Source organism: Thamnophis sirtalis, unplaced genomic scaffold (genome assembly GCF_051295495.1).
Source record: "Thamnophis sirtalis isolate CommonGarterSnake01/CBP01778 unplaced genomic scaffold, rThaSir2_p1.2 scaffold_14, whole genome shotgun sequence".
NCBI lineage: Eukaryota > Metazoa > Chordata > Lepidosauria > Squamata > Natricidae > Thamnophis > Thamnophis sirtalis.
In genome coordinates, this window is record NW_028261394.1 from 22,947,505 (window position 1) to 22,959,986 (window position 12,482).

Here is a 12,482-nt window from a genome sequence, read left to right on the forward strand (position 1 = left end):
CTGCAAGTTCCTGGAGACTATACTGAGCTTTAAGTTTGGTTCCCTGTTTCTCAGTTTATCATTTGTGAGGAAATGAATACCTCCCTCAAATGATGCTTGTGGCATCATTTTCTACTATAATATGAACAGTGCAGTGTATAGGCAAGAAAATAACAAGGGTTCACCTATCTATTCTAGAAGAGTTCAAATCACCAGGACCAGATGGATTACATTCCAGAGTTCTGAAGAACCTGGCAAATGTGAGCTCTGAACTACTGAATCATGTATTTCCAAGATTCTGGAGCACCAGGGAGCTACTAGACGACTGGAAAAGAGTTGAAATGGTTCCCATCTTCAAAAAGGGGGAGGTGGGAAATGGATCCAGGAAACTACAGATCAATCAATACTAGGGAAGATCTTGAAAAAAAAGAGGAATAAATAAGGAATAATCTGCAAATATCTAGAGCTGTGATGGTGAACCTATGGCACGCCATATCAGCGGGCATATCAGCTATATCAGTGGGCATGCAAGCTGTTGCCCTAGCTTGGCTCCAGCGTGCATGCCCTTGCTGGTCAGCTAATTTTTGGGTGGCCCGCCCATACTGCACTTCCCTCCCCAGGAGTCCCCATGTGATGCCAGGTAAGTTCATGGCTAGTGTGGGGGCTCTGGGAGGGGGGGTTTCAGCCTCTGGAGGACCTCTGGGGGGGGCAAGGGAGACAGTTTTTGCCCTCCCCAGACTCCAAGAAAGCTTCAGGAGCCTGGGGAGGGTGAAAAACAGGCAGACTGGAAGTCGGGAAATGAGACCTCTGGGGAGAAGGTGGGTGTTTTCACCCTCCCCAGACTCCCAAAAAGCTGTGGGGGGCAGCGGGGATGCATGTGTCACATTCCCATGTGCAGGAGACACGGTGCATGGGGCATTAAATTATGGGTGTGGGCACGCATGTGTGCATGATAGCAAGGGGATAGAAGGGAAATCATTAAATTTGTAGACACCAAGCTTTGGGAAATAGTCAATACTTTAGAACAGAGGCTCAAGACCCAGAAGGATCTTGACAAACTTGAGCACTTGGCCCCATCTAAGAAAATGAAATTCAAGTTTTGAAAAATAAAGTTTTTCAATAAAAGCCAAATGCATAGGTATAGAATAGGTGGTACCTGACTCAATAGCAGTAACTGTGAGAGTGATCTAGGAGTCCTAGTGGACAACCATTTAAATATGAACCAGCAATGCATTGCAGCCACAAAAAAGCCAATGCAGTCCTAGGCTGCATTAAGAGAGAGATAGAATCTAGATCAGTGTTTCTCAACCTCAACACCTTGAAGATCAGTGGACTTCAACTTCCAGAATTCTCCCACCAGCTAGCCTGGCAGGGGGATTCTGGGAGTTGAAGTTCACCCATCTTCAAGCTGCCAAGGTTGAGAAACACCGATCTAGATCATGTGAACTCTTAGTACCATTTTATAATGCTTTGGTAAGACCACAATTGGAATATTGCATCCAGTTTTGGTTGCCATGATACAAAAAGATGTTGAGACTCTAGAAAGAGCTCAGAGAAAAGCAACAGAGATGATTAGGGGACTGGAGGCTAAATCATGATGAATGGTTGCAGGAACTGGATATGTCTAGTCTAAGGAAGAAAAGGACTTGGGGTGACATGATAGCATTCTTCAAATAGCTAAGGGCTGTCATAAAGAAGAGGGGATCAACCTATTCAGACATGCGAGGGCAGGACAAGGAACAACAGATGTAAACTTATCAAAGAGAAATCCAACCTAGAACTAAGGAGAAATTTCTTGATAGTGAGAACAATTAATCAGTGGAATGGCTTGCCTTCAGAAGTAGTGAGTGCTCCATCATTGTAGGGTTTTAAGAAGTGATTGAATAGCCACTTGTCTGAAAAGTTATAGGGTTTCTTGCCTAAGTAGGGGTTGGATTAGAAGACCTCCAAGGGGTTCCACCACAAAACCGCGGTAGACTAAAGCGCGCTCGACGAAAGCGCGTACGTGACGTCATCACAGCGCGACGAAAACAGCACGCTGTGATCGGTAAACTTAAAATTAACGCGAAAACCTTACCCTAACCCCCCCAAACCTAACCCTAAACCTAACCCTAACCCTAAGCCTCCCTTAACCTAACCCTAAACCTAACCCTATACCTAACCCTTAACCTAACGCTAAACCTAACGCTAACCCTAAACCTAACCCTAACCCTTAACCTAACCCTAACCCTAACCCTAAACCTAACCCTTACCTTTATGTGAATCGGCTTGATTTAAAAGCGCTTTTTAAAGCGCCCTTTTTTCTCCGCGGTCGTATTTGTCGCGCTGATGATGACGTCACGTACGCGCTTTAATCGGGCGCGCTTTAGTGGACCGCGGTTTTGACGGGTCACGCCTCCAAGGTCCCTTCCAATTCTGTTTCATGGGAAATTAATAAGAGGGGGCTTTGTTTTACTTCTGCTTTCCTCTGACATACATAAAAGCAATCAGTTTGCCCAAAGATACTCAAATTAATGGGCCTGCTGTTTTAGATCTCCAGAGACCAGATGTTACCAGCTTTCAAAAGATTCTTGCTGAATGCAGCATGGGAAAAAATAAAGACAGATCCTCTGGTATTGAATGCTGGCTTCCTCTCCTCTTGGTTCCAAGAGACGATGCACTCTTACTTGACGGATGTGAACACCAACATCTTAGACTGCATGACTCAAATTCCAATAACCTGTGATGGCTTCAGAACAATGTATGTAGCAACTATTTGAATGGGTTTTAAAAATTATTTCTTATTCAAAGTTTTTACCCAGCTAAAAGACAAATACAGAAGTGTAAAAGGAAAAAAGGAAAAGGAAGAAGTGATGAAAAGAATACTTTAAAAAAGGGAAGGATAGTTAAGAATCTACTTTCACCCTCCTTTACCAACAAAACCTTTCTCCCTCCTTCCTCCTAAATGTTACAACAATCTCCTCAATCCCTATAACCATCTGAAAGTTAGCCACTTTATATAAGTGGCTAACTTATATAAAGGGAGAGGGAGAGATGACAGGTGCAGCTGTTCAAATATGATTTTTTTGTTGACTCATTTATTGAATATTTATGGGATCTATATTTCAATTTTTTATCCACAGATGGCTTTTTAGATAGGTATCTAAAAGTTTGCCCAGTACGTTATAATGTATTTTCAGGCACATCACTCTGAATGTAACAATTTCTGTGAAGAATTTGCCTTTTGCCATGTTGCGCTTGTCCCCTAAGCCAGGGGTCCCTAACCCCCAGTCTGTGGACCAAAACAGTCTGCACTGTGGCCAGCAAGCAGTCCACGTAGACAAGATAAGCCCCATCGGCAGGATACAGGCAGCATGCAAGACCGTGCCCCCTTTCATATGCGGAAAAATCTCTCTCCACTGGTCCCTGGTGCCCAAAAGGTTGGGGCAAGTCCCAAACTGCAGTGCAAAGTTCAGAAAAGTAAAAATTTCTTTTTTTAATAAAGTTTTTTCTTTTTTTCTTTTTATAAACCTCATTGCGTGAACGGTTTGATTCCTGGGTGTTATACAGTTCAATACAAATAAACATAACAGTATTATTCCTAATAATTACATTTCCTTTTCCTTTTTAGTTTTACCAACATATAACGTCTATTATCATCCCTCAATTTTAAACCTTCTCATAGTTCTGCCATATGTTGTATCATCTTAATATCTATTTTTACTATTTTCCCCTCTTATTTCTACCTCTATTTTAGTCATTTGCTAATTATGCATAATCCTCCCAGAAATTCTAAATGGCTGTCTAGATATTTCAAACAAAATATAGAATCTATAGTAGAGACTTAATGGAGGCTAGAATTCAGATAGCCTACCAGATTTAAAGCAGGTGAGATGGGAACTAAAATTTGAATCCTAAGGATCCCTATCCACAAAAGGAATGTTTGTAGCATATCTATTCACAGGATTTTTGATGATTTGTCTTCCTTTCATTAGTGTCCAGGCCTTAGACAGTGTGTACCCGGATATGGATAACAGCACAAGGCAGTTGGTGACCAGCTGGATTGGAAGATTCCTTACTGTATTCCGTAAGTGAGGAAGTGGGAGATACAGAGCAACCCCCCCACTCCTGATTCACATTTGAAATAAATTATAATTCCAGTTAAAAAACACAAGTTGGTCATTAGCGCAATTTAGCTTGCCTTAGAAATAACTTCCTATGTTCCATTGTATAAGAGTTCTTCCCCTACTGATTCAGAAATGGGACATATTGGCTTCTTGTGGAGAATTTGCTTAGACCTCTTGCTAAAGAGAACTTCTCTTTAAAAAACCATTTACTTAACTTTAAGTGCCCACCAAAGAGATTTAACTTAATAATTAAAATGTGCTCCATTGAACGCTCCATTTAATTTGGAGATTGCAGCCCTGCCAAAAGATCTACCAGAGGTGCTTGGAATGGGGGGGGGGGGAGTTAGAAAAGTGAGGATGGGGGCTACATCTGTGTAATCCAAGATTCTCCATTCAAATGCATTGTGATGCACATTAAAAAAAGCAGGTCTCATGGTCTGTGTGGTTAAAGTTATTTTGTTAATTTACCAGCTTTCCAATGATGGTATTCCATTTTTTTTACCCACTGGTTCTGTGGGTGTGGCTTGGTTAAGGTGACCAGACGTCCTGATTTCAGCAGGACAGTCACGATTTCTAACAATTTGTCCCGTGTCCCGGGGCGTTTTAAAAAAGTCCTGGCTTTTCTGGCTTCATGTTGAAAGCCCAGTGGATTTGCTTAAGAAATCCTAACCGGGGCAAGACAAAAGACACTCTGTCTAACCCTCTCTCTCTGTCTCAGTACTTTCATTGAAGATATTAAAACTTTAAAGAAAGAAAACGCCCTCTCGCCCTTTTACCCGTGGCACAACAAAACCGCGGTCCACTAAAGCGCGCCTGATTAAAGCGCGTTGCTGACATCATCAGCAGCGCGACAACAGCGACTGCGGAGAAAAAAGGGCGCTTTAAAAAGCGCTTTGAAAGCAAGCCGATTCACATTAAGGTAAGGGTTAGGTTTAGGGTTAGGTTTAGGGTTAGGTTAAGGGTTAGGGTTAGGTTTAGGGTTAGGTTAAGCGTTAGGGTTAGGTTTAGAGTTAGGTTAAGGGTTAGCATTAGGTTTAGCGTTAGGTTAAGGGTTAGGTTTAGGGTTAGGTTAAGGGTTAGGTTTAGGGTTAGGTTTAGGATTAGGTTTCGGGGGGTTAGGTTTAGGTTTAGGGGTTAATTTTAGCTTTAGCGCTCACAGCGTGCTTTTTTCGTCGTGCTGTCATGACGTCAGGTACGCGGTTTCATCGAGAGCGCTTTAGTCGAACGCGGTTTTGTGGTGGAACCCTTTTACCTCATTTTATAAGAAAATTGACCAAGTACCATAGAGCTCCAGGAAATACTTGGCTAGAGAAGCCGTGAGTCTTCCTTCCTGGATTTTCCTGAGGGGAGGGGCACGGAGGCTGGAGGTCGGTTCGTGTGGGAAAAATGGTGGCAAAGTTTCTTTGAAAAATATTTCCCTGACTAATTTTGCCATTTTAATTTGCTCAGTTCTTTGTATTAACATCTATATCATTCTGGATTGACTTGGAGTGCTCACTTGTGCCTGCTGGTAAGTGAGCTGGGTTTTTTTCTTTTATTTTTTTAATCTATTTTAAAATAATATTTTATTTATTGTGCATAGGACTTTTAAAAATATTTTTATTCTGTATTTTAAAAAATCCTATGCACAATAAATAAAATATTATTTTAAAATACATTAAAAAAATAAAAGAAAAAAACCCAGCTCACTTACCAGCAGGCAGGAACTCCACGTCAATCCAGAATGATGTAGATGTTAATACAAAGAACTAAGCAAATTAAAATGGTGAAATTAGTCAGGGAAATATTTTTCAAAGAAACTTTGCCACCATTTTTTCCACACGAGCTGACCTCCAACTTCCGTGCCCCTCCCCTCCAGAAAATCCAGGAAGGAACACTCACGACTTCTCTAGCCAACTATTTCCTGGAGCTCTATGGTACTGGGTCATCTTTTCTTATAAAATAAAGTAAAAGGGGCGTGGGGGGTGTCCGTTTTCTTGCTTTAATGTTTTAATATCTTCAATGAAAGTACTGAGACAAAGAGAGGGTTTAGACAGAGTGTCTTTTGCCTTGCCCCGGTTAGGATTTCTTAAGCAAATCCACTGGGCTTTCAACATGAAGCCAGAAAATCGGGACTTTTTTTAAACGCCCCGGGACATGGGACAAATTGTTATAAATTATGACTGTCCCGCCAAAATAGGGACGCCTGGTCACCTTAGTCAACATGGCCACACCCATGCAGTCACATGACCACCTAGTCACAGTCACTAAGCCACACCCACAGAACCGGTAGTAAAACAAATTGAATCCCAACACTGCCCCAATCCCTGAAGCTGCTCATTCGAGCTAGCCATTCTGCATGCAGCAAGCTAACTGGGCCCAAACTAAGGCTGCAGGCCCTCCTGGCAGAGAAGCTGAAGACTTTTATTCGGATGGGGAAAGCTGTTTTTCTTACGTCCCACGTTCTTACAGCTTCCCTGGCTTCTGAATAAAAGACTTTGGCTTCTCTGCCATGTGACTCAGCCTCTTCTGCAGCTCTTCAAAAGCCATGGGAAATGGGGTGGGAGGGCTGATTGGGCCCAGGAACCCTCCCTTTCAGCCTGTAAGAGGCCAGGGAGTCCTAGGGAGTCCTGGACCACGTGGGAGGCTGGGCCAATGCTGGTAAGCTGGCTGGGCTGCAGAGACCGTGTGGTCGAGGCAAGCAACCAGACACAGCAGCAGCACCTACGCCAGGCAAGTGGACGAGATGAGGAGTGACGGGGGGGGGGGGCAGCCAGAATTTTTACAACTGGTTTGCTCAAACCGCCCCAAAGCGACAGAATCCCACCACTGCGGAGCTTTCCCTTTTTTTTTTTTTTTTTTGACTTTGGGTCCGATGATTCCAGCATGCTAGTTAAGGATACTCCATTTCTTAATGGATATACTTAAAATCTAGTATGAGCTTTGATGGCATCATATGCATCTTAACTTCATTTTACAAATGTCACATGTTATATGTGCTACATTATCTGAATAGATGCAATGTCAGTTTCTCATCCTCCCCACCAGGACTTTGGCTCTGCTCTTGAGTCTCTCTCACATTGGTGTCCCCTGGATCTAAACTGTGAGAATTCCCAATGATCAGGTGAACGGTTGGGAATTTGGGGAATTATGGCCCAGTCACACAAAAAGTTGTTCTACCAAATTCAAAAATTACTCTTCCAATTTCTTTTTATATTCCTTTAGGGTGCCAGAAAAGATCACCTAAAGAATGGATACAAAGCAACTGGAAGAGATTTCAAAATCATGCCTCCTATAATGACTTTACAAAGATCTGGAGTGGTTTTGATGGGGTAAAGTTTTTTTTCCTTCACTTCATTGGCCTTTGATAAAGAGTTTCAACTAGCAAAACCGTTTGAACATTCAACAGATACTATAGCACCATGATGGTGAACCTATGGCACACCTGCCCAAAGTGGCACGTGAAGCCATATCACCTGGCAAGCACAGCCTAGCCTGTTTGTCTTCTGGGTTTCTGGTGAGCATGCATGTGCGACGATCAGTTGTCCTTTGTGTGCATGGCAGGGCTGAAAACCAGTGTGTGCATATGCGCAGCCCAGATGATTGTTGGGTGCGCATGTGTGCCAGAACCCAGAAGTTTGGTTTTTCCGGAGCACAATCTCTTCACACGCACAGCAATGTCAAAAACCAGCCTGCACATGTGCACCTGCTAACTGATTATTGGGTGCACATGCCTTCTAGAACCTAGAAGTTAAGTTTTTCTGGAGTATGATCCCTTCGGGTATGCGGCAGTGCCAGCTGATCATTGGATGCTCATGCACATCCTTGACAAGCATGCATGCGCACAATGTTTGCCATCACTGCTATAGCAGCACTAAATGAATACTGTAAGCTTTTTGTTCTAAGGTCAAGTACTGTTGTCGGTTTTTAAACAGGTGAAAGATAACCTTAGGCACACATGCTCTTTAAAAAAAACAGTGAGAATTCTGTACATGCTTGGAAAATTTTGGAAATAAATAAAAATTATCACAAAAAGAATGGTTATTTGTATTTTGCTTATCAGCCCACTGGGCAAATCCATGTCCCTTAAAAGTTATTTCAAGGCATATATTGGAGGTATTTTATCATTAAAATAATTATTTCCATTTTTTACCCCATAGGTCACACAAGGCAGCAACTAGCTGTGTTGCTCTTTAGCTATTTCAGCTTAATCGGTGAAAGTTTCCCTGGGGGTGCACCATTCTCACTCTCTTCTCTTCGCATCTTTCTAGTTTGCCGCTCTCAATGTCTTTACCGCTTCCCAGCTGGCCCAGCTGATTGTCACTCATAAGGTCCTCTCCAATCTCACCCTAATGGAACCTGTTGCCAAAGCCCTCAGCAGCCAGGATGTTGTCTATATAGAGGGCTTCCTGGATGAGTTGTCTCGATCACCTCTTGACCTCCTGCTTGACCACAAAGCTGCATATCTTGCCCTGGAGACCATTCTGACCAAGATCAACCACAGCTTACCTGATCTTTGCTCGCCCTCCCTGAAAGACCTGTTCCAAATCAAACTTGTGCGCTTGCTGCCCTTTGTTGATACCAAGATAATGATGCTGTTTCCAACTCAGATAGGCTGTGTGGACTTCCATGATATGTAAGTTTCTTCAGGTTTGGAATAAGGTGTGTGTGGGGGGTGGGGGGAGTCAAGATAGTGATTATGATGAAGCTTCATCTTTTTTTAGCGGTCATTGCATATGTAACATATAAATGAGGTGACACATTTTGTATGGTTGTCATATCTGCCCCAATCTGATCCCCTAGGGAAGTAAAACTCTCAATTCCATTTGATTAAAGCGAAAGGTATTTTTACTAAGAGATGCTGATTGCAGTAGAGTCATATGGAATTTAAAGTTCTCGCACATCAATACAAAACTAACACCTTGGTTTCTCCAGCCCTCTCCCCATATTCCATCCATCTGTAGCTAATCCAGCACCACTGAGATGTTTTGGGAAGCACTGAGGTGTTTCCACTCTCAGGGTAAATGGCCTTGAATTTGCCGGTGCAAGCCAGATTCCAAAACACTCTGTTCTTCCTCAGCTGTCAATCATGTATCATTTGTAAAGTGCAGAATATATAAATTGAATTACAATAGTAAAATAAAATATTGTTTAATATGATAGAATAGCTATATTAGCTTTGAGGTACTCTTTACCTCAGAGAGATATATAGAAATGTAGCACTTCAGTTTTCTTCAGCAAAGAAGCTTGCAGTCACTGTTCATGATTCTATAACGCTCCCGCATCTATTCCCTAGATCATACAACTGCCTTCTGCAGCTATCATAAGCCTCATGGAAAAGACACAGCTGTTTTCAAGAGTTGCTGACGGGATTAACATTTGTGCCCCACACATTCCAAAGCATCTTTTCAGAGTTGAATAAAAAACACTACACACTTTCTAGTTAGCACATTCATGATTTTTAATGGCAATATAACTCTCATATAATTTTTATTTTCTATGTTCCATTTCAAGCAATGTCAAATGTGTTTTATTTAATGGAAATATACTTTGCCAACTAGTTTCTGGAAGTAAAGTGATGTAATAATAATGGTGTATAGGGTGGTATAACTAGAAGGTCTGATGGGAGATCGGAGAAAAGTAGTTCTGTTGTGTTTGTGCTGATCTGGAATGATGATTAGAGAAAAGAGAAAGCACAGCAATGTAAAATCTAGCTTTGTTCAAAAGTGGGACTGCAGTCCTGTGTTGCTTGACATGCAGCATGCAAGCATTCATTTTCTTTTCTTCTTTTGCAGCTACAAAGGCCTAAATTCTGTTTATTTCAAATTAAATCCAATGACTCAGCTTGCTGTCTTTCAAAATCGTTTGAATTTCCTTGAAGGACAGCTTGCGAAAGAAGGTGACTGTTTCTGATATGCTGTGTTTTTCTTGCTATTTGTTTCCTTCTGAATAATTCCAAAAATAAATTGAAATCATTTTGGGCTAGTGCCCATGAACACAAAGTTGCTCAGCTCTAACCAACCTCAAATCTTAATGCTGTCATGAAATGTTTATTTATTTATCATATGTAAACTTCACCTTTTGTGACAGAAGCTCAAAATAATATACATAGTGCTTCCTGCTGTTTTCTCCCAATAGGTTGTGAAGCAGGTTGGACAGAGGGAAAGTCATTGGACTAAAGTCACCAGTGAGCTTCCTTGGCTGTGTGGGAATATAACTCAAGTCTCCTAACTCTTAGTCCAATACCTGTCCCCCCACCCTACCCCATCTTGTCTGCCTCAAGATGTAGGCCAGGACCCAATCCACTAGAGAGATTTTTCATGTGGGCTCCCTTAAAATAACATAAAGCTGTATGCATATAACTATGCGATTGATTCTATTTTGGCATCACTCAGTTCCAAAATATGTATAAAATCTTCCTAGTGATTTTGCAGGGCAGTTTTACAAAGAATGTCCTCTTTTTCTGGACAAAAATGCCTCATCATTTCAAATATGTGAATTGACTTTGTAAGAGCTAACATCTCCCATATTGAACAAAGTAATGTTTTGCAGAAATTTGGAATAAATAAAGCAGCTTCAACCAAATGTTCCACACATATGAAAGTAAAACTTTTGTGTGCTTGCTTTGGATGTACAGATATTGTTCAGGGGATGGAAAATGAATGTAAAGATGGATAATGTCCTGGATAAGGTGACAGAGGAAACGTGAGACAAAGAAGCAGAAATGGGGCAGGACTGGCACATAAGGAAAGATTGGTCAAACTATGATTTCTGTTTAATTAAACTTTCTTGTTTGTGCATGTATTGTAGGAGTTGCATGTACATTCACAATTTCAAACAGTAGAGATTGGCTGCAGGAAAACTTTGGACATTCCAGTTACTTGGCTAATTACAGCAACTTTGTACACTTGAATCCATCTTTCAATGGAGTAAGTACTATTTCTTTCTCCATATACCTAAATCACTTAAGGTAGCTCATCCAAGCTGTCTCCACTTATCACTGAGACCCAGAGGATGAACAAAGGTGGGAAATGTAATATGTGAGTCATGCAAATTGCACAGTTCATATACAGTTACTAACAGCAGTTACTAACAGCAGTGAGGTGACACGAGGCTGGATCCAGGTGGTTGTTGCCGCCTCCCTTCGGGAGGGGCACTTCCCCACCACACTTAAAGCGGCGGTGGTGAGACCCCTCCTGAAGAAACCATCCTTGGATCCAGCTGTACTCAACAACTATCGTCCAGTCTCCAACCTCCCCTTCGTAGGGAAGGTTGTTGAGAAGGTGGTGGCCTTCCAGCTTCAACGGTCCTTGGAGGAAGCCAGTTACCTTGACCCCTTCCAGTCGGGCTTCAGACCTGGTTACAGCACAGAAACCGCTTTGGTCGCATTGACCGATCATCTCTGGAGAGCCAGGGATGGAGGCTATGCCTCCATCCTGGTTCTCCTTGATCTCTCGGCGGCTTTCGATACCATCGACCATGGTATCCTTCTGCGACGACTGCGGGAGGTGGGGGTGGGAGCTGCGCTGGCTACCTGTTGATCTCCGGGTGCGCTTCAAGGTGCTACTCACCATCCATAAAGCCCTTCATGGTAGTGGGTCTGATTACTTGAGAGACTGCCTTCTGCCGATTACCTCCCTTCGACCCATCAGATCGCACAGATTGGGCCTCCTCCGAGTTCCATCCGCCAGTCAGTGCCGACTGGCGACTACGCGGAGGAGAGCCTTCTCAGTAGCAGCTCCGACCCTTTAGAACGATCTCCCCGTAGAGATTCGTACCCTCACCACCGTCCAGACCTTCCGCGCAGCCCTTAAGATCTGGCTATCCTGTCAGGCCTGGGGATAAGATTTTCATCCGCCCCACCCGAATGCTGAATGAATGTTGTGTTTTATTCTTTTATTTTATTCACATATTATTTCATGTTTTGTCTTGCACTCCTTCCCCACGAATTGTAAGCCGCCCTGAGTCCCCTCAGGGAAAAGGGCAGCCTATAAATGACAATAAAATCTACAAAATCTACAAATCTACAAATCTTACAGTGGTTCTCCTCCTACCTCTCGGACAGGTCGCAGTCGGTGTTAGTTGGGGGGCAGAGATCGACCCCTAGGCCCCTAACATATGGGGTGCCACAGGGTTCGGTCTTATCCCCCCTACTATTCAACATCTACATGAAACCGCTGGGCGAGATCATTCGGAGGCACGGGATAAGATACCACCAATACGCGGACGATACGCAGCTGTATCTGTCCGCCCCGTGCCAACTCAATGAAGCGGTGGACGTGATGAACCGGGGTCTTGAAGCCGTTAGGGACTGGATGAGGGCTAACAAACTTGTACTCAACCCGGAGAAGACCGAGTGGTTGTTGTGTTTCCCTCCCAATAATTTGGTTAGTGTTCCATCACTCAGGCTGGGGGGTC

The 12,482-nt window shown here is 42.9% G+C and overlaps 1 protein-coding gene across 1 annotated transcript in view; it reads left to right on the forward strand.

Annotated features, from left to right (window-relative positions):
* Positions 1-2,525: 2,525 nt before the first annotated feature.
* Positions 2,526-12,482, forward strand: part of LOC106551790 (uncharacterized) — a 110,716-nt gene continuing 100,759 nt past the window's right edge. The window contains exons 1-6 of the mRNA XM_087728907.1: positions 2,526-2,719; positions 3,954-4,045; positions 7,290-7,396; positions 8,336-8,700; positions 9,860-9,963; positions 10,875-10,993. Coding sequence (XP_087585033.1) covers positions 2,526-2,719; positions 3,954-4,045; positions 7,290-7,396; positions 8,336-8,700; positions 9,860-9,963; positions 10,875-10,993 — 981 coding nt within the window. The remainder of the gene's footprint in view (positions 2,720-3,953; positions 4,046-7,289; positions 7,397-8,335; positions 8,701-9,859; positions 9,964-10,874; positions 10,994-12,482) is intronic.